The sequence below is a fragment of the Vicugna pacos genome, chromosome 16 (genome assembly GCF_048564905.1).
Source record: "Vicugna pacos chromosome 16, VicPac4, whole genome shotgun sequence".
NCBI lineage: Eukaryota > Metazoa > Chordata > Mammalia > Artiodactyla > Camelidae > Vicugna > Vicugna pacos.
This window is the reverse complement of record NC_133002.1, coordinates 60,127,102-60,146,163: the sequence shown is the minus strand read 5'-3', so window position 1 is coordinate 60,146,163 and position 19,062 is coordinate 60,127,102. Positions and strand designations below refer to the sequence as shown.

General features: G+C 55.5%; 1 protein-coding gene and 1 non-coding gene across 14 annotated transcripts in view; one reads left to right on the top strand and one right to left on the bottom strand.

The window, feature by feature from the left end:
* The window catches only part of DNAH17 (dynein axonemal heavy chain 17), a 113,318-nt gene that overhangs the window by 75,556 nt on the left and 18,700 nt on the right, over positions 1 to 19,062 (top strand). For all 13 annotated transcript variants that reach the window (XM_072939714.1, XM_072939715.1, XM_072939713.1 and 10 more), the window contains 13 exons: positions 2,743 to 3,009; positions 5,037 to 5,198; positions 6,754 to 6,987; positions 8,266 to 8,430; positions 9,986 to 10,081; positions 10,220 to 10,437; positions 13,427 to 13,634; positions 13,873 to 13,988; positions 15,357 to 15,549; positions 15,864 to 16,099; positions 16,622 to 16,744; positions 18,059 to 18,263; positions 18,731 to 18,895. In XM_072939714.1, the coding sequence (XP_072795815.1) occupies positions 2,743 to 3,009; positions 5,037 to 5,198; positions 6,754 to 6,987; positions 8,266 to 8,430; positions 9,986 to 10,081; positions 10,220 to 10,437; positions 13,427 to 13,634; positions 13,873 to 13,988; positions 15,357 to 15,549; positions 15,864 to 16,099; positions 16,622 to 16,744; positions 18,059 to 18,263; positions 18,731 to 18,895 (2,388 nt within the window). The remainder of the gene's footprint in view (positions 1 to 2,742; positions 3,010 to 5,036; positions 5,199 to 6,753; positions 6,988 to 8,265; positions 8,431 to 9,985; positions 10,082 to 10,219; positions 10,438 to 13,426; positions 13,635 to 13,872; positions 13,989 to 15,356; positions 15,550 to 15,863; positions 16,100 to 16,621; positions 16,745 to 18,058; positions 18,264 to 18,730; positions 18,896 to 19,062) is intronic.
* TRNAS-AGA (transfer RNA serine (anticodon AGA)) lies at positions 3,715 to 3,787 on the bottom strand. Its single transcript has one exon. It is a non-coding gene; the product is annotated as a tRNA-Ser (tRNA).

The following is a 19,062-nucleotide window of genomic DNA, read 5'->3' as shown; positions in this document are numbered from 1 at the left end:
TTGCTGCGTGGTTCCGGATTCTCCAGGTCAAATAATTCAGAACCAGTACTAGCTGCCTGACCTCCTGCTCAGGGTTCTGGAAAGGGTGCTTTTTGTATTAAATAAACATTAGTGTAAACAGGCCTCCCATCCCCAAGACAGGCCACCAGGGTTTTTACTGATTGCTTTTCCCGAAAACTTGTTCTCTCAGGGAACTGTGTGCTCGTCAGACACAATTCATGCAGAATGTATGAAGCTGATTTGACCATGTGACACGGCTCGCCTCTCTGCTTTGGTGCGGGGGCTGTTTCTGCCACCAGGACGATGCCGGACGGGGGGAGGGTGGGGCAGGGTGGAGGGACCCTCCCTACCGAATGTGGCTCCGAGGCAGCCCCTGGCCAGATGGCCTTAGCGGGATGGTCTGGACCTCGGCCAGAGCCCGGCGGTGCCCTGGGATCTCCGGGGGAGGGGTCTCCCAAACACTGCCTCCTGCAGCAAGCCGATGTGTGGTGGGTCTTACAGGTTGTCAGCTGAGCCCACCTAGTGGGTTCACCCCAGCTCCTCAAGGGCACTTGGTGTAGTTGGAATCCTTGCATCGGGAGCTGTAGAGTTGTACTGAGTTTCCTCCACTGAAAAGGTTCTGCTCTGTTAGCTCAGCTGCATGGCTTTATTTCCAGGATGGCATCATACTCTGTCCTTGTGAGGATTTTGTTCCCGATACTCACTTTGGGGCCAGCCGTGGCTGTGGTTAGTTTATCCATGGGCGTTAGCTGCGGCCACTCTGATCTGTTTCATCACAATTCACTACTCCCACACCCACAGCAAACTGGCTTTGCATTTGTTACCACTTATTAAGCAGCTTCTGTGGATTCGAATGTCAGGACAGCGATAAACAGGGCTACAGGACCTTGCATCCTATCGGGGGAGGCAGACTCCTGAACAGTTACAAGCTGTATTATTGTTGTTCTAATAATAGCGTCAGTAAGATGTTAAGGAGGCGCATATGTTCTTGGTATAACACTTGTGTTCCCCGATGGTATAATGTTGTTATAAAGTCATACCCTAAGCTGTGGGCCTCCCTGTAGAGGTCAGAGATGGGGCAGGATCCAACCTCAAGGGGCATCAGTGTGCGTCATGGAAAATCCTGGACTTTATCCCAAGAAAACAAGATACTGTCAAGGATGTTTGAGCAGGGGAGGGAGGGAGGGGCAGGACCCGGTGATGTTCTGGGACAAAGTGGAGGGTGGTTTAAAGACAACAGGGATTGCCAAGGGATGATGGGTGGGGCGGGGGTCCCTCAGGAGCCCCGGTGACCCCACAAAGTCTGGCACCGGGCAGTACAATAAGCAGGGAGAGATGGACCATGACCCGAGTCACAGGCCAGTGAGGGCTCTTTTTCTTTCTGTGAGACCGTTCCTCGGGGCCCGAGTAGTAGTCCAGAGAGCTGAGCTGGACCCTCTGGAGAAACACTGTAAGCTCAGTGAGGGGCCAGCTCATGGTCTTGGCAGCTCAGGTGGCCTCCCTGACTTCCAGCCACTGCTGAACCAGGAGGGGCGAGGAGCAGCCCTCAGATGGAGGGAGAGCGGGGCAGACCTCCCGCTGTGTTCCTGCAGCCTGGGACGCAGGCTGGGACACTGCACAGCCCATCCCAAAGCCTTCGCCTCACCCCTCTACCTTCTGCCCTGAGACTCACCGCCACATCTTGGCTTGGTTTTCCTCTGTCTCTACCAGCAATGACTGGCTACAGCGAAGCCAAGGGCCTGGAAGTAGGTCCTGTCTGTAAACTAGACACTATAGATAAACAAATCACCAAACCCCTGAAATTTTACGTTAATACTTGAATGACACTGACAGTCGTTTTAATGTATATTTACAATTTACACATGTAAATTGGCATTTTTTTTAAGTAGCAAGCTATTTTTACTGCTCTGTAACATGCTACTTTTTTTAAACTAGTTTCCCTTTATTCTCCCAGAATGACCATGCAATTGTTTTTTCAAATTATTTTTTTAAATCCTTCTAGTAACATGAAAGGAGCTCTGAAAAGCGTAGGGGTTACTTTGAAGTGTACTCACTCTTTTCAGTTGTAAGTCTCCCCCATCCAAGCCTGTGGCGTATTTATTTGGGGGTCTCTTTTAGGTTCTCCGTTTCAAGTTTCTTATTCCTGTTTTGGGGGCAAAACATCCCAACACAGAATTCCCCGTTTTAACCATCCAGTTCAGCGGCATTAAGCACGGTCACGCTGTTGTGCAGCCAGAACCAGCATCTGTCTCCAGAACTCTTCCGTCTTCCCAGACTGAAACTCTGTCCGCTTTAAATGCTGACTCTCCCTTCCCCTCCCCCAGCCCCGGGCAGCCACCACCCTACTTTCTGTCTCTATGAATCTGACTCCTCCGGGGACCTTGTGTGAGTGGACTTCTGCAGCGTTTGTCCTTTTGTGACGGGCTGATTTCAATCAACATAATGTCCTCAAGGTCCCTCCGTGTTGTAGCAGGAGCCAGAATTTCCTTCCTTTTTAAGGCAGATAAACAGATATTCGATGGTATGAATGGACCCCACTGTGTTCATCCATCCCATCCACGGACACCTGAGTTGCTTCCCCTCTGGGGCTGCCACAAGGAATTCTGACTCTCCTGCTGCAGACCCTGCCTGTTTCTTACGGAGGCTGATCTCTAGGCGTCCCCGTCCTGGGTGCTTGTGGGAGATGCTTCTACGGGAGCATCTTCCTGGCAAGACCCGTGAGGGTGTCCTCCTTGGGTCCAGCTCGACCTCGGCGCTCAGTACATCAAGTCGGCCGTGAAGAACGTTCCCTCGGTGTTCCTGATGACAGACTCCCAGGTGGCCGAGGAGCAGTTTCTGGTGCTGATCAACGACCTGCTGGCCTCGGGGGAGATCCCGGGGCTGTTTGGGGACGAGGAGCTGGAGAACATCATCTCCTCCATGCGGCCCCAGGTGAAGTCCCTCGGCCTGACGGACACCCGGGAGGCGTGTTGGAAGTTCTTCATCGACAAAGTGCGCAAGCACCTCAAGGTAGGGGCGCCAGGCTCGGCGGGGTCCTGGGGGCCTCCTGGGGCTGGGTCTTCACCCGGGGTGGAGCTGGGGGCTGTTCCCACACGGAAGGTGGGCTGCCTGATGGACGTGGGCTGTTAGAATCTCGAGGCCGAAAGAAGTGTTTTATGCACGTATCCCCCACCACCCCTACAGCACATTTAGATAGAACAGTTCACCTTGACCTTCAGCATTCCCACTGGGGAAGCTGGCCGAGCTCCTGAGGGACTGAGAGCACTTCCGGTCCTTCCTCCCTCCTCAGCATCCCGGAGGACAACGGCTGCCCTGCTAGGCGGCGCTGCTCCTCTAGGTACCTGCAGGCTAGCGTCCCTCCCTTCCCGCCGGGGACCAGCCCTCCCTGTTCCGGGGCCTCGCCTGCCCAGCGTGGGTGCCCTCTCCCCACTCCGTCCTGCACCCAGCCCTCCTTCCCCCTTTGCGGGGACCACCCCACGAGGGCTTGGGGCTCACCCCTACACCGTCACATAGCAGTGCCACGGCCACAGTTCCAGCCCAGAACGGGCAATGTTCTCTCCGCACGCTTGGAGATGGAAACCATGCCGAGAGCTTTTACTTTTTTTTTTTTAAATTGAAGTATAGTTGATTTACAGTATTGTTTTATTATCATTTTTGGTTTGTTTTGGGGGGGTAGTTAGATTCTTTTACTTATTTATTATTATCATTTTTTAATGGAGGTACTGAGGATTGAACCCAGGACCTTCTGCATTCTAAGCACATACTCTACCACTGAGCTATACCCTCCCCCTTACAGTGTTGTGTTAGTTTCTCGTGTACAGCGTGGTGTTTCAGTTATACAGATGTATGTTCTTTTTTTATATGCTTTTCCATTATAGGTTATTACGAGATATTGAATATAGTTCCTTGTGCTGTACAGCAGGACTTGGTTTATCTTTTTATTGAAGTATAGTCAGTTTATAATGTGTCGGTTTCTGGTGTACAGTGTAACATTTCAGTCACCCATATACATATATTCATTTTCATATTCTTTTTCTTATAAGTTATGACAAGATATTGCATAATACTGTTCTATACAGTATAAACTTGCTGTTTGTCTATCTTATATGTAGTAGTTAGTATCTGCAAATCCCAAACCCCCAATTTATCCCTTCCCACCTCTTGAACCCCCTGGTAACTGTAAGTTTGTTTTCTATGTGAGTCTGTTTCTGTTTTGTATATAAGTTCATTTGGTCTTTTTTTTTTTTTAAGATTCCACGTATGAGTGATATCATATGGTATTTTTCTTTCTCTTTCTGGCTTACTTCACTTAGTATAATTATCTATAGCTCCATCCAAATAGTGCAGATGGCATTATTTCATTCTTTTCTATGGCTGAGTAGTATCTCATTGTGTGTGTGTGTGTGTGTGTGTGTGTGTTTATATATACACAAATACACCACATCTTTGTTCAGTCATCTGTCAATAGACATTTAGACATGGCTATTGTAAATAGTGCTGCTGTGAACATTGAGGTACATGTATCGTTTAAAAATTTTTATTTATTTAATTTTTTAAATGGCAGCACTGGGGATTGAGCCCAAGACCTCATGCATGCTAGGCATATGCTCTACCACTGGGCTGCACCCTGTCCCCCTGCATGTATCGTTTTGAATTAGAGTTCCCTCTGGATATATGCCCAGTAGTGGGATTGTTGGATCCTAGGGTAAGTTTATTTTCAGTTTTTTAAGGACTCTCCATACCGTCCTCCATAGTGGCTGCACCAATTTACATTCCCACCAGCAGTGGAGGAGGGTCCCCTTGTCTCCACAGCCTCTCCAGCATTTGTCATTTGTGCACTTTTGAATGATGGCCATTCTGACTGGTGTGAAGTGATACCTCATTGTAGTTTTGATTCGCTTTTCTCTGATAATTAGTGATACTGAACAACTTTTCACGTGAGAGCTTTTACTCTTAAACAGGCTTTCTGCAAAAGCACACAACCCGGCTCCTGCAGTGCCGTCCCTGACGGTAGCATTTCTGTGTCCCGCCTCCAGGTGATTCTATGTTTCTCCCCCGTGGGCTCCGTCCTGCGTGTCCGAGCAAGAAAATTCCCTGCTGTGGTCAACTGCACAGCCATCGACTGGTTCCACGAGTGGCCGGAGGACGCCCTGGTGTCCGTCAGCGCTCGCTTCTTGGAGGACACGGAGGGGATTCAGGTGAGTCCCCAGGCACAGAGTCGGAACTCAGGAGGAGTCAGCAGGTGAGACACTCACTTTGGGCGCAAGATTTAAGGGGGCACCAGCGACTTAATCCAGATTGGTGATGTTTTGATGCAGCAAACCAAAATGAATGCTGAACCATCAGAAATACCAAAATTGTTAACAAAGACAGGCTGCTGTTTGTTGGTTTCTTGGGACCGAGTTACGGCACCAGTCATTTAGCTCAGCTGGGGGTTCCGGGCCCCCTGTGGCCGCGACCCCACAGGGCTGGTTCAGGGGGTGACCCCCCCTTGCCTTGGGCTCTGACACGGCTCTGCCCCAGGGGCCAGGCCCACAGAGCGCCCTCACCTCTGACCTGCGTCTCGGGGCGTGACAAATGTGACCGGGCCATGTAAACCTTCTCTTTTCTGCTCCTTTTCTTTTACACTCTTTTTCTTTTTCTTTCTTTTTTTTTTTTTTCATTGAAGTGTAGTCAGTTTACAATGTTGCATGTTTTCCTTTTTTGGGGGGGGTGGTAATTAGGTTTATTTATTTTTTTAATGGAGGGGTTGGGGATTGAACCCAGGACCTCCTGCGTGCTAAGCATGTGCTCTACCACTGAGCTATGCCCTCCCCCTATTTTCCTTTGATTGAAAGATGGTGCCCATACTCACCATTTGAGCCCATTGCCGGCCTAGAAATTGACCTCTAGATGAGAAACTAACTGGCTTAGGCCATGACCTCTGACCCGGCCGATGCGCGTGACGTGCAGGCCTAAAATAAATCCCACTTGGCTGTCACGTCTTACTTATTTTGAACACATATGCAGTTATTAAGAAGGATGAAATAAGCCTGAAATTAACCTCTTCCCCAGTTTTTTAAGACGGGTAGATTCCCCTGCCTGCCACCGTTAGTTCACTGGCAGGGGAGACGCCCCCAGGGTGCCGCCGACACGGTGTGTCCTCCAGGCCCCGCGTGAAACGTGGAGATGCCTCCTGCGGTGGCGGAATGCGTCCCCAGCGTGCGCCAGCAGGGGTCGCGAGAGATGCCCACGGAGCGTGTGTCGGACGAACTCCTTTTCAGATCCACCTGCATTAAAGTTAATGTTGCGTGGATGATTCCCAGGCAGAGCTCCCAGTGCCTGTCTTCGGGCAGGTGGGCGGGCCCAGGCCGTGGGGGTGGTGAGCCTGGTGCGGACGGAGGACAGAGGAGGCTGGGAAGTGAGTTACTAAACCCCGGAGTGGGGAGTGTCCAATAAGTGCTTGCAGAATTACCCGGGTTGTTCAGACATACTGAATATGCGGGTGCGTGAGAGAGAGAACAGTAACCACCCTGCTGGACGCGGGCCCCTCGGGGGTGCAGTGTCACCAGCGCCACGACAGGCCCTGCTGTCTCGGGCATCATTTGACGGCTGACGGCCAAGGCTGAGAGAGAAGGTGCCTCTCACCTGGGTCCCCAGGAAGTGAGGGCGCCCACCTTGCTGGTCCACTCTGCTCAGCAGCCGCCTCCTCTCCCCTCGGGCTGCTCCCCACAAGACTCCCGGGGGATGAACGGCCCTGTCGTGTCTTTGCAGCCGGAAGTCAAGGCCTCCATCAGCCTCTTCATGTCCCACGTGCACACGACCGTCAATGAGATGTCCAAGGTGTACCTGGCCACCGAGAGGCGCTACAACTACACCACACCCAAAACCTTCCTGGAGCAGATCAAACTGTACCAGAGCCTGCTGGCCAAGAAGAGGATGGAGCTGGTGGCCAAAATCGAGAGGCTGGAGAACGGCCTGATGAAGCTGCAGAGCACGGCCTCCCAGGTAGGGGAGCCAGGGCCTCGAGACGTGGTTCTGGAACCTTCCCCCACATGTGTGATGCGAAGCGATCCCTGCCTCGGGGGGCCCCCCCCCTCACAGCAGGGCGAGTGCAGGGGTTGTACCATGGACGGTGGACCCTGCACGCTTTCGTGACGCTGACGTTGCACCGGGTGCTTCTCATGGGCCCCCTGTGGCATTTGCTCGTCCGGTCCAGTGTGGCCCACGAGGTCCGGTCCATCCCGAAATGCCATTCACACTGTGGTGCCCAGATGGGCGTCTGCCATGCTTTGTTTCAGGCTGTATTGATTTTTAAGTTTTCCACTGGCTTTAAATGTCCTCCGTGGGCAGCCCCCTAACCCACAGCCACAGAGGCACAGGTGGGGGGCAGCCCAGCCCTTCTGCCCCTGGGGAGGCCTGAGCCCGAGTCCCACCAGCCCTGGTGGGGGCCCTGGGTCTGAACCGGAGCTGTGCCACGGGCAGTGGTGCACGGGTCAGGGCCACCTCCGCGGGGGCGGGGAGGGGAACGTGGTGGTGGGATGGTGTCCAAGGAAGACAGAGCTTGCAGGAGCCCAGAAGGTGCCTGCTCCCTCCCCAGACAGGAACAAGGGAGGAGCCCGGCCCAGCAGGTGTTTTTTTTCCCCTCAAAAGGACCTTTCAGAAGTGGCCCTGGGACACAGTGCGTATGCCCAGCAGAGGGGGTCACAGCAGCTGCAGGGCCTGCTCGTGGCAGAAGTCATCCAGAGAGGGGAGGACTCCCCAGCACTAGCCTGCTGCCCCCGCCCCCCAGCTGCCCGGGGCCTCGCACGTGCTCCCCGGGGGACTTCCCGTCCCCGGCTCCAAGCTCCCTCCTGGGGCCCCACTGGCCTCCCCAGAACTCCTCAGCACGCTGGCTCTACTGACTTTTTTTTTTATCCAGCCACCTTGATTGTCATCTCCCTGAGCAACAGGAATGGGTCTTCTTTTCCTTCCTAACAGAGGGACTGGGGATTGAACACAGGACCTCGTGCGTGCTAAGCACATGCTCTACCACTGAGCTCTACAAACCTTCCTGGAAGTGGTCTTATGCTTGCAACCCTGTGTACACAGTCGGTGCTCAATAAATACTCACCTTGGAGAAGTTGGAAAAGCACTTAGAATTGAGTCACAGGGCGTGTAAGCAGCCGGCCGCTGTGGCCCGTGACCTGGCAGAGTGGAGGGCAGTGTGCGGCCTCCAGGCCCCAGGCCGCCAGGCTGTCTCACCTCCTCCAGGTGGGCCTCCTGCTCTCTCACCTCCTCCTCCAGGTGGATGACTTAAAAGCCAAGCTGGCGGTTCAGGAGGCTGAGCTCAAGCAGAAAAACGAGAATGCGGACAAGTTGATCCACGTGGTGGGCGTGGAAACCGAGAAGGTCAGCAAAGAGAAAGCCATTGCTGACGAGGAAGAGGTCAAGGTGGAGGTCATCAACAAGGTAGGCAGACAGACACAGCTTCAGGAGGGAGGCGGCAAGCGGCTCTGCTCGGCCAGGCCTTCCCAGGGTGGCCGGGATCTCCTACGGGGCCCCAGCAAAGCTGGGAATTGGCCCAAACCAGCGGGAACCCGGAGGGAGGGCCTCTCTCCCAAGCACAGGCTCCCAGCTCAGCAGAGGGCTGCCCTTCAGAGAAACGCCCGTCCTGGAGGCTCGCTCTGGGAAGTGAGGCCCCCAGGCCCCAGCCCAGCTCTGCCGAGTCAGGTCTGCATCTTAGCAAAATGCCGGGGGTCTGGGAGCACAAGGAGGTTGAGCAGACGGTGTCAGAGCCCCGGTCCTCAGACTTGTGCACTGGGAGCCCCCACAGGTTCCGATACCACCGGCCCAGTGGGCTTCTAGCTGAAGGTCCACGTCATTGGGTTGATTTCTCATCGTCCCTCCTTGTGTGACTTTTGCATGTGCGTGAGTGTCTAAGTGTCCCCGTAATTGTCTGCTATCCCTTGAGATGGAGGATGGCCCGGCAGCACGTTTGTTTCTTTGTGTGGCCTCCTTCCATGGCCCACTGGAGGAGCACAAGTGGGGAGAGCTCCTGGGCCAGGCCGGGCGGCCAGGAGCCCCGCTCCGTCCCTCACTGTAACCTGCACAACCACAGCCCCATTAGGCAGATCAGACCACTGGGGTCCAGGGTGGTCGGTTATGTGCCCAAGGTCTCACAATTAGCAAGGGACAACATCAGAGTCCGAGCCAGGACCCACACCTGCACCCTGAACTCTGGGACCTGCCGTCCAGTACTCACATGCAGCTTGTAATGTCAGGGCGCCCACCCCTCTCCACCCCCGATCCAGAAATGAGCCCCCAGGCGGGCTCCAGGGACGCAGGCTCAGGTGCTGCGCCCAGCACAGCCGGCCGGGTCAGTGCCTTCTGGGCCCGTTCCCTTAGCTGTGGCCCACGTGTCCCTAAAGCAGGGTGCGGATTGGGGTTCTCCAGGAGGCTGTTCACAGAGAGACCCTCTTCTTTCTTTCCTCCCCACGCCCGGCGCGCCCCCGGCCCCGGCTGGCTGCTTCGTCTCTCCCATCACAGAGGCTGCTCCTGCCTGATGGATACCAAGCTCCTCCTGGTCTCTCTGCTTGGCATCTGAAAGCTCAGAGGGCCTCTTCTGACCCAAAGAGTGAATGAATGCATGCATGAATGAATGAATGCACACGCATGAATGAAGGGGAGGGTGAGCTGTACCACTGAAATGGTCCGTTTTAGAGGGATTACACGGTGGCGCCAGGAGAAAGCCTTGGTGCCTCAGAGTGGGGCGGCCCGAGGGTCCCTCCAGTCCTGGAAGTGGAGCCCACAGAAGGAACAGTTCTCATTCCTGAATCACAAGTCGGCGGATGCCTGGCTCATTCTGACCTGAGTGAGGGGCAGAGGAGGCTCGGAGGAGAGAGGCAGGCTCCAGGGGCGACCCAGTGCCCCCGCCCCTCCCCTCCCCATGCCGCCTGTGCCCCCCCACCACACACGCCGCCTGAACGAACCCCTGCATCCATCTTCCTGTCTGGCTTCCTTCCAGAATGTCACTGAGAAACAAAAGGCCTGTGAGACGGACCTGGCCAAGGCAGAGCCGGCTCTGCTGGCTGCGCAGGAGGCCCTGGACACTCTGAATAAGGTGAGGGAAGGAGGAAGATACGGGGGACCCCAGCCCGAGCAGAGAGGAGACGCCGAGGGGTCAGGGGCTGCCACTGGGGGCCTCTTGGTTCTGCTCGGGGCTACATCCCCATTCGGGTCCGTCCGTCTGTCTTGGCAGAACAATCTGACAGAGCTGAAGTCCTTCGGGTCCCCCCCGGATGCCGTGGTCAACGTCACAGCCGCCGTCATGATTCTGACTGCTCCCGGGGGCAAGATCCCCAAGGACAAGAGCTGGAAGGCTGCGAAAATCATGATGGGCAAGGTGGACACCTTCCTGGACTCCTTGAAGAAGTTTGACAAGGAGCACATCCCTGAGGCCTGCCTGAAAGCGTTTAAGTGAGTCAGGGCACGGCCGCCCCAGGGGGCCAGCTCAGTCCCTGCGCCTCCTGGGTGTTCTCCTGCCTGCCCCCGGCCCCGCCCCGCGTGGTCCCAAGTGGAGCCTGTGCTTGCAGGGGGTGGGGAGGGGTCTGGGCGGCACAGAGCCAGGTGGGACCCCAAAGACCTGCCTGCACCTGAGCTGCCCAGGCGTCGAGGTGAAGTGTGGGCTAAGGCCACAGGGAGCTCCATCACCCGCTGTCTCCCCACCCTCACTCAAGGGGCACGAGATGGTCACTTAGATGGGGTGGGGGCGGATCCGTGGGCTGGGCCGGAGGGGTGGCTTCGGTGGTCTGCCCGCCCCCTGGGTGGTGCCGTGTGCAGGGATCATGGGCAGGGCCCTGCCTTTGCTCCTGGCATCTCCAAAGTGGCAGTTGGGTTTTTGGTCTTTTCGTATCTTGTTCATAATTTGCCCCAGCTGTGCCTGAATGTAGTTATTTTTATTTTGTTGCTCAGAGAGATGTTTGTCTAGATGCAGGCACTTTAGCAAAGGGTCCCAGGTCCCAGGTCCCAGCCTGTCGCAAGGTGGGGCTTGAGGAGGGTGTACAGCCCCATGAATTCCAACACACTCCACTGATGCTGAGCATTTTTTTCACGTGCCTATTGGCCGTTTGTATGTCTTCACTGGAGAATTGCTTGTTTAGGTCTTCTGCCCACTTTTGGATTGGGTTTTTTGGTTTTTTGTTATCAAGTTCTATGAGCTGTTTATATATTCTGGAAATTAAGCCTTTGTCAGTCACATCATTTGCAAATATTTTCTCCCATTCCGTAGGTGGTGGTTTTGTTTTGCTTTTGGCTTCCTTTGCTGTGCAAAAGCTTATAGATGTAATTAGGTCCTATTTGTTTATTTATATAAACATGTATATAAATGTATATAAATCTTTCACCTCCTTGGTCAGATTTATTCCTAAGTGTTTTATTGTTCTGGATGAGATTTTAAAAGGGATTGTTTCTTTACTCTCTTTCCCTTCTAACTCATTGTTAGCGTAAAGAAATGCAGCTGACTTTTGTATGTGAAGCTTGCATGCTGCTACCTTGCCGAATTCTTTCTTCAGCTCTAGTGGTGTTTGTGTGGCGCTCTTAGGGTTTTCCATATATGGTACCATGTCATCCACATATAGTGACAGTTTTACCTCCTCTTCCAATTCGGATCCCTTTCATTTCCTTTTCTCGTCTGATTGCTGTGGCCAGGACTTCCAAGACTGTGTTGAATAGAAGTAGTGAGAACGGGCATCCTTGTCTTGCCCCAGATTTTAGAGGGAAGGCTCTCAGCTTTTCACCCGTGAGTGTTATGCTGGCTGTGGGTTTGTCACAATTAATTTTTATTACCCTGAGATATGTCCCCTCTGTATCCACTTTGGTAAGAGTTGTTATCATAAATGGATGTTGAATTTTATCAAATGCTTTTTCTGCATCTATTGAGATGATCATGTGGTTTTTGTCCTCTCTTTGGTTGACGTGGTGTATTGCGCTGCGTACGTTGAACCATCCTTGTGTCCCTGGGATGAATCCAACTTGATCGTGGTGTATGATCTTTTTTATATACTGTTGGATTCTGCTTGCTAATATTTAGTTGAGGATTCTGCATCTACATTGATCAGTGTTACTGGCCTATAATTTTCTTTCTTGGTAACATCTTTATCTAGTTTTGGTATCAGGGCAACGATGGCTTCATAGAATGAGTTTGGGAGTACTCCCTCCTTTTCAGTCTTTTGGAGGAGTTGGAGAAGGACCAGTATGAGCTCTTCTTCGTATGTTTGGTAGAATTCCCCAGTGAAGCCATCTTGACCAGCTTGATTTTTAACGGTCGTAACTCACTTAACCATTCCTGCGATGTTGGGGATTTGGGCGTGTCTCCACCTCTGCCATCAGACATGGTGCCGCGATAGACGTCGTCTCCTGGTCACCCAGCAGACTCTGGCCCACCACCTACCCACTCACCCTGGAGCATGTTTAAGAGATGCGAACCTGTTTTAATGATTAGCCTAAACAAAAGTGTAAAATAAGCCAGAGGGAGGAAATGATAGGCTGTATTCCCCACCTAAATGCAAACCACGCCTCAGTTAGGGTTATGAGTCACCCATTCGGAATTCCTGCTGCAGACAGCTCAGCCTGTTACACTTAATGATGTTGTCATCATTTTAAAAACACTTGTTCCTAGAGCGTCTTAACTGCATCTCTGGGCATTTTTCCTCGTCACTCTTGTAAGGTAATGCCTGCAACGTCACCTCTTTTAAAGCCTCATCCTTAGCCTCACGGGTGATCCTGGGAAACTGGGCACTGAGCCCAGGGGGAGGCAGAAGTGGCCAGTGGTGGGCAGGACAGGGTCTTCTGGGGCCGCCTGGGGCCGTGTGAATCCCCGCACTGCTCCATCCAAGCGGTGTCACCTTGGGGGAGACACTCAGCCTCTCTGGGCCTGTTGCCCCCAGGTAAGATGGGGTAGTGACACTGGCCCAGGTTGGGGTGGGCTCCAGGAGCTAACACTGGGGAGGCACTCAGAATAGCGCCTAACACTCGGCCCCCCACGGGAGAACTTGGTGAAGAGACCCCGGTACCACCACTTCCTGTCAGCATTACTCTAGGCAAGTCGCTGACCCCCACCCCCCAAACCCCCGTTTCTTGCCTCTGCATGGAGTCCTTGCAGAATGAAAACATGACCAGCTACATGAAGCACCTGGGACACAGAGGCTTATAGAAATGCTGGTTTTCTTCCATCATCTAGAATATGGGACTGCAAATCACAACTTCCTGTTCCCGTGCACACCCCAAATTCTACTTCAAAGGCCAGAATTCTTTCATTCTTTTCTTCTTAATGTAATTGTTAAGATGCAAAAGAAAGTTAAACGCGCTCCCCCTGCTCTGGCTCATAATCTGGGCCAGAGCCGCTGACGGTCACAGAGCTGGGAAGGGACCGGGGTGACGGGGGCCGGCGCCCACTGTCCCCCTCCAGGCCCTACCAGGGCAACCCCACCTTCGACCCCGAGTTCGTCCGCTCCAAGTCCACGGCCGCCGCGGGCCTGTGCTCCTGGTGCATCAACATCGTGCGCTTCTACGAGGTCTACTGCGACGTGGCCCCCAAGAGGCAGGCGCTGGAGGAGGCCAACGCCGAGCTGGCGGAAGCACAGGAGAAGCTCTCCCGCGTCAAAAATAAGATCGCGGTGAGTGTGCGCCCAGCCTGCCCCCGTGAGCCCCGGAGCCCCTGTGCGCAGGCCAGTCCATGTCTCCCTTTAAAAAGGTTGGCTCGGTCTCTGCCATGAGTCATTCAGGGGTGAGAGAGAGCCTGCGGGCTGACATTGGGCCCCGATCACCCCAGGAGGCGGCCCGCGTCCTGTGCTCCGCGCCCTCCGGCCCCATGAGGATCCCTCATTTCAGGGCCTTTCCATCTTATTCCTCCAGGAACTCAATGCCAACCTTAGCAACCTGACGTCAGCGTTTGAAAAAGCAACCGCGGAGAAAATCAAGTGTCAGCAGGAGGCAGACTCCACCAATAGGGTGATCTCGTTGGCTAACAGGTGCCTTGCTCCCCCTGCCCCCAGTCCCGCAGGCCCCCTCCTGTCCCCAGACCCCTTGAAAGGGACGAGCCCACAGAATGGCTCTTGTAGGGGGCACAGGTGATAAGCCCGAGGTGGAGGCATCAATGCCACAGCCCCTACTTTTTCAGCACAAAGTCATGAGAATAAACCCACTAATTGTTCACTGGCGCCTCCCCATCTGGGAGCGGGTAACCCTCCACATGGGACCTGCTTGGTGATCTTCAGGAAACACGACCTTCCCCAGGGCTTCCTGGGACCCGGTGTCCACTGAGGCTCACTTCGGGTGGGGTCCCACTAGGGCCCACTCTCAGCCACGTGCACAGCGTCTCCAGGGTCACCTCAGCACGCTTCTGTTTTATGGTTTATATGGGTACAGGTTTCCAGTAGGCACCTTGAAACCGCACAGGGAAACGGAATCAGTGTTGATGCTGTATTTGACTTAACCCAAATCAGATCATCCTGACGCACATCAATCAATGTGAAAACGATCACTGAGAGGGTTCACGCGCCCTTTCTGGCTCCGAGCCCCGAAGTGCCGTGTGTTCATGCCTACGGCCCGTCTCAGCCCAGGCAGCCGCGTGTGGCTTGCGGCCGCCCAGTGGGCAGCACGGCTTCAGGGCTTTCTCTTCCTACTTTCAAAAGCGAGGCTGGGAGCCTGGAGCAGGGTGGGGGGTGGCGCCAGCTCCAGGGTGTGGCTTCTGGTTGTGTTTTCTCGTCTCCCATGGGTTGGCGACCGCTGAGTGGCTGTTGTCAGTGTGATGTGGGGGACCCTGGGAGGTCCCCAGGCTGCATGACTGGCCTCCAGCGGGATGTGGACTCCCCTCTGTCCGGACAGAATGGTTTTTTGGTCCATGGGAGGAAGGGCTGCTTGGCTGAGGCTGGAGACAGACCTCAGGGGGCCTCGTCAGGCACCCACACTTTCATAAATGTGTCAACGCTCTCAGACTCCCGGGGTCTGCACTCTGTGCAGGGCCAGGTGGCCACCACCCGGCTTCCTCCGGCCCAAAGCGTGTGCTCAGTGACGTTCAGGCAGCATCCTCGGCCCGCGGGTGACGTGGTCAGCTAGCACCAGTGTCCAAGTGACATCAGCGCCTTGGGGAAGGGAAGTCCCATGTTCCTAACTGCAGCCAGAAAGTGTTAGTTTTGCTTCCCTGAAGCATTCATTCCTCCAAGCTCCCCTCAAAGCACATTTGTTCCTGAACAGCTGAGCGAGGTAAGGATTTGAAACCGGAACGTCCGCAGGGGTTAAAATGGAGACGCACCTCTCCTGGCCTTGCGGTCTGTCCTCGCTTCCGCCCGGGCTCGGGCTTCCTTCCCGCCCTGAGCCCTCCCGCCGCCCCTTCCCAGGCTGGTAGGAGGACTGGCTTCGGAAAACGTCCGCTGGGCCGAATCGGTGGAGAACTACAAGGGCCAGGGGGTCACCCTGTGCGGGGACGTACTGCTGATTTCCGCCTTCGTGTCCTACGTGGGCTACTTCACCAAGAAGTACCGAAATGAGCTGATGGAGCGCTTTTGGATCCCTTACATAAATCAACTGAAGGTAAGGGGTCCAGTCACGTTCATTGCTCAGGAGATCCGGGGAGGCCCCTAGCAGGGCGGTCACAGCCAGATCTCACCTTCACTCCTGCGACGGAGGCTCCAGCCAGCCATTCGGGGTGTAGTCAGTGGCCCAGTGTGGCCCATGCCGACATCCTCTCTGGCTGGGTTCCCGGCTGCTCCATCAGGGCGACGCCGTCTTCGCCCCCTGCCCCCCACCACCTTCAGGTGGCCCAGCAGCCACCATCTAATAGCAGGGTTACCTGGAGAGCCGTTTTCCGTTGAGCAATGAGTCAGGCCGCGTCGCCCCCTCGGCAGGTCCCCATCCCGACCACGGAGGGTCTGGACCCCTTGAGCCTGCTGACCGACGATGCGGACGTGGCCACCTGGAACAACCAGGGGCTCCCCAGCGACCGCATGTCCACGGAGAACGCCACCATCCTGTGCAACACGGAGCGCTGGCCCCTCGTCGTGGACGCCCAGCTGCAGGGGATCAAGTGGATCAAGAACAAATACGGCAGCGAGCTGAAGGCCATCCGCCTGGGGCAGAAGAGGTGCGCGGCTGGGCGGCCGGGGGCGGGACACGCGCCCTGGGCCTTTCACCCTTGTTAAATGGGTGGACGGGTCTTTGGGAACAAACTCTGGCCCACGGGTGGCTTCTCTTGATACTTGGCCCCAGGAAAAGCGCCACGGTAAAGAGTTAACCTCGAGGCTCTTCCCTCCCCGGTTACCCGCTGACCTGGGCTCTGCTGGGTTGGTCCTGCCGGCCGGGGGCGCTGCAGGCCACCATCTACCTCCCCTCCTCTCGAGAAACAGTGGCCACAATGCAGCCAGGCGATGGGAGGGGACGCAGACGTGGACTGTCTGGCTCCACAGTCACACGCGGCTCTGTCTTCACCTCAACTCCTGCCAGCCCAGGGCTGATTTCTGTAGAAGCCCGGAGCTCCCCTGGGGAAGGACATGTTGGGGAGGGGAGTGAGCCGTTGGCCCCCAGGTCACCTGTCCCGGTCACTCTGAGGCGGCCTCCTGGGGTCACCGGGCCCCATGGCATCGTGGCCCCCGTGCTGTGCCCACAGCTACCTGGACATCATCGAGCAGGCCGTCTCAGAAGGGGGCACCTTGCTCATTGAGAACATTGGCGAGACTGTGGACCCCGTGCTGGACCCTCTGCTGGGCAGGAACACGATCAAAAAGGGAAAGTGAGTCGCGGGGTCTGCCTCTGGGGTTTCACCCCATCAGCGTCCTCAGGGGCGGGGTCTGGCCTCTGGACCGAGAGAGGGAGCAGCAGGGAGTTGGTTTCCTCGGAGGCCTCGGGGCTTCAGCAAAAGGCCGCCGGGTGTGGAGGAACCCCAGCTCCCGGGGGAGAGACTGGAAGCTCGGGGGCCGCATCCCCGTCAGGAAGCTCCACACCAACATTTTATGAGCAGCTACCTGCAGAGGGCGCTCCTTAACGGTCGTGTTCTGTGTTTCTGCTTCTGTGCATTTTGCCAGCCTTGAGCTGTATGACTGTTCCTTTCTATTCAGGTGAGGGTCCTATGACATAAAGTTAACCGTTTTAAAGTGACCAGTTCAGTGGCATTTTGGACATTCACAGTGTTGTGCAGCCATCACGCCTACCTCGTTCCAAAACACTCTCATCACCCCAGAGGGAGCCCCTTACTTTTTAAGCACTCACTCCCCGTGTACCCGCCCCCAGCCCCTGGAAGCCACCAGTCTGCTGTCCGTAGGGATCTGCATGTTCTGGGCGGTTCGCATCAGTGGGATCCTACAATAGGTGTCTGTTCTTGGCTGGCGTCTCTGTGCTGTGTTCGAGGTTCCTCTGAGTTGGAGCAAGCATCTGTACTATGTGCTTTTTTGTGGCTGAATAATATTTCATCGTGTGCAGCTGCCACATTTTATTCATCCAGTCATCGGTTGATACATTGAGCTTGTATTACTCCGATATTAGAAACATCAGGTCAGCTTAACAGATGTAAAGGTCAGAGTTGATCTGAGCCACGGGTAAACACAGGTGCACGCAGAAGCCCAAAACGGAGGAGGCAGATAAATATGCTGATATCCAAGACTCTGAGAACGGCCCAGAATGAGTGCTGATACCCAGGGGGTGATGTTAAAGGCCCCCCAAAAGTGAACTCGGCCAGCAGGAGCCCCGGGGATGTTCTGAATAGGTGTGTTGGGTCTTTGTGATGTTAATGGCTTTGGGGTGGAGCCCAGGCTAGAGCGTTTCTGCAGAGGCCCCCCCCCCCGGGTGAGACGTGCAGCCAGAGTGGGGTAAACACTCCTATAAAACCCGAACAAACCAGCCTGAGAAAAAGCAGGTGCATCTTATAGAAAGGCCAGTCGTGAGCCAGAGAGGAGGACAGGGACCAGGAGAGTCAGTCAGACTCCCAGTGACCAGAGGGCTCCGGGCGGCAGCCTGGCCTGGGGGCTGGTGGGAAAGGGGGGTCTGCGTGTGCTGCTGCCCCTCGGTCACCGGGGAACCTCCTAACCCCTTCCTCCGGTGACCCCCCCAGGTTCATTAAGATCGGTGACAAGGAGGTGGAGTACCACCCCAAGTTCCGCCTGATCCTGCACACCAAGTACTTCAACCCCCACTACAAGCCCGAGATGCAGGCCCAGTGCACCCTGATCAACTTCCTGGTCACCAGGGACGGGCTCGAGGACCAGCTCTTGGCCGCCGTAGTGGCCAAAGAGCGCCCGGATCTGGAGCAGCTGAAGGTACACTGTCACACAAGGAGCAGGGCGGGCGGCTCAGAGACGAGAGGGGGCAGGGTCACTGTGATGAGACATCGAGATGTCTGGCAGTTTCTCTCTGAGGCTGGCTCGACGTGTCACCCTGAATGTGTTCTGTGTGACAGAATGGGTCCCTGCTCCTCCCCAACCACCTCCCGAATCTCATTCGAAATCAAGTGACAGCTTCACTGAAAGAACAGTCACAGCAGGGCCGCGGGTGGCCCTAATGCCCGAGTGCCCCCGCTCGCCTCCTTGGTGGCCCGAGCCACTCACGTGGGCTCACAGGGGTCCCAGGCCGTTCTGGGGGCCCCACTCCTGACCTGTTCGTCCCGGCTTGCTGTGTTCCTCCCGGTCCGAGTCCTGGGGCCCTGTCGCAGCTGTAGAGGGGCCCCCCAACAAGGGAGGCCAGGCTGTGGCTGATTTCCCTGCCGGGGTCTCTGCCCCTCCTGCAGGCAAACCTCACCAAGTCACAAAATGAATTTAAGATTGTCCTGAAGGCGCTGGAAGACTCCCTGCTGGCCCGGCTGTCGGCCGCGTCGGGGAGCTTCCTGGGGGACACTGCCCTAGTAGAGAATCTGGAAACCACCAAACACACAGCCAGCGAGATCGAGGAGAAGGTAAGACATGGTCTTGGGGGGCCCACACCCTCGCACCCTGGCCGGAGCACACTGGGGTCGGGGGGATGGCAGCTGGGCTGACGGTCACTCAGAGGAGAAGCCACAGCCACGTGAGGGCCCCTGGCAGCCTAGGGTGGGGACAAGGGGCACAGATGCCCGGCGGGCAC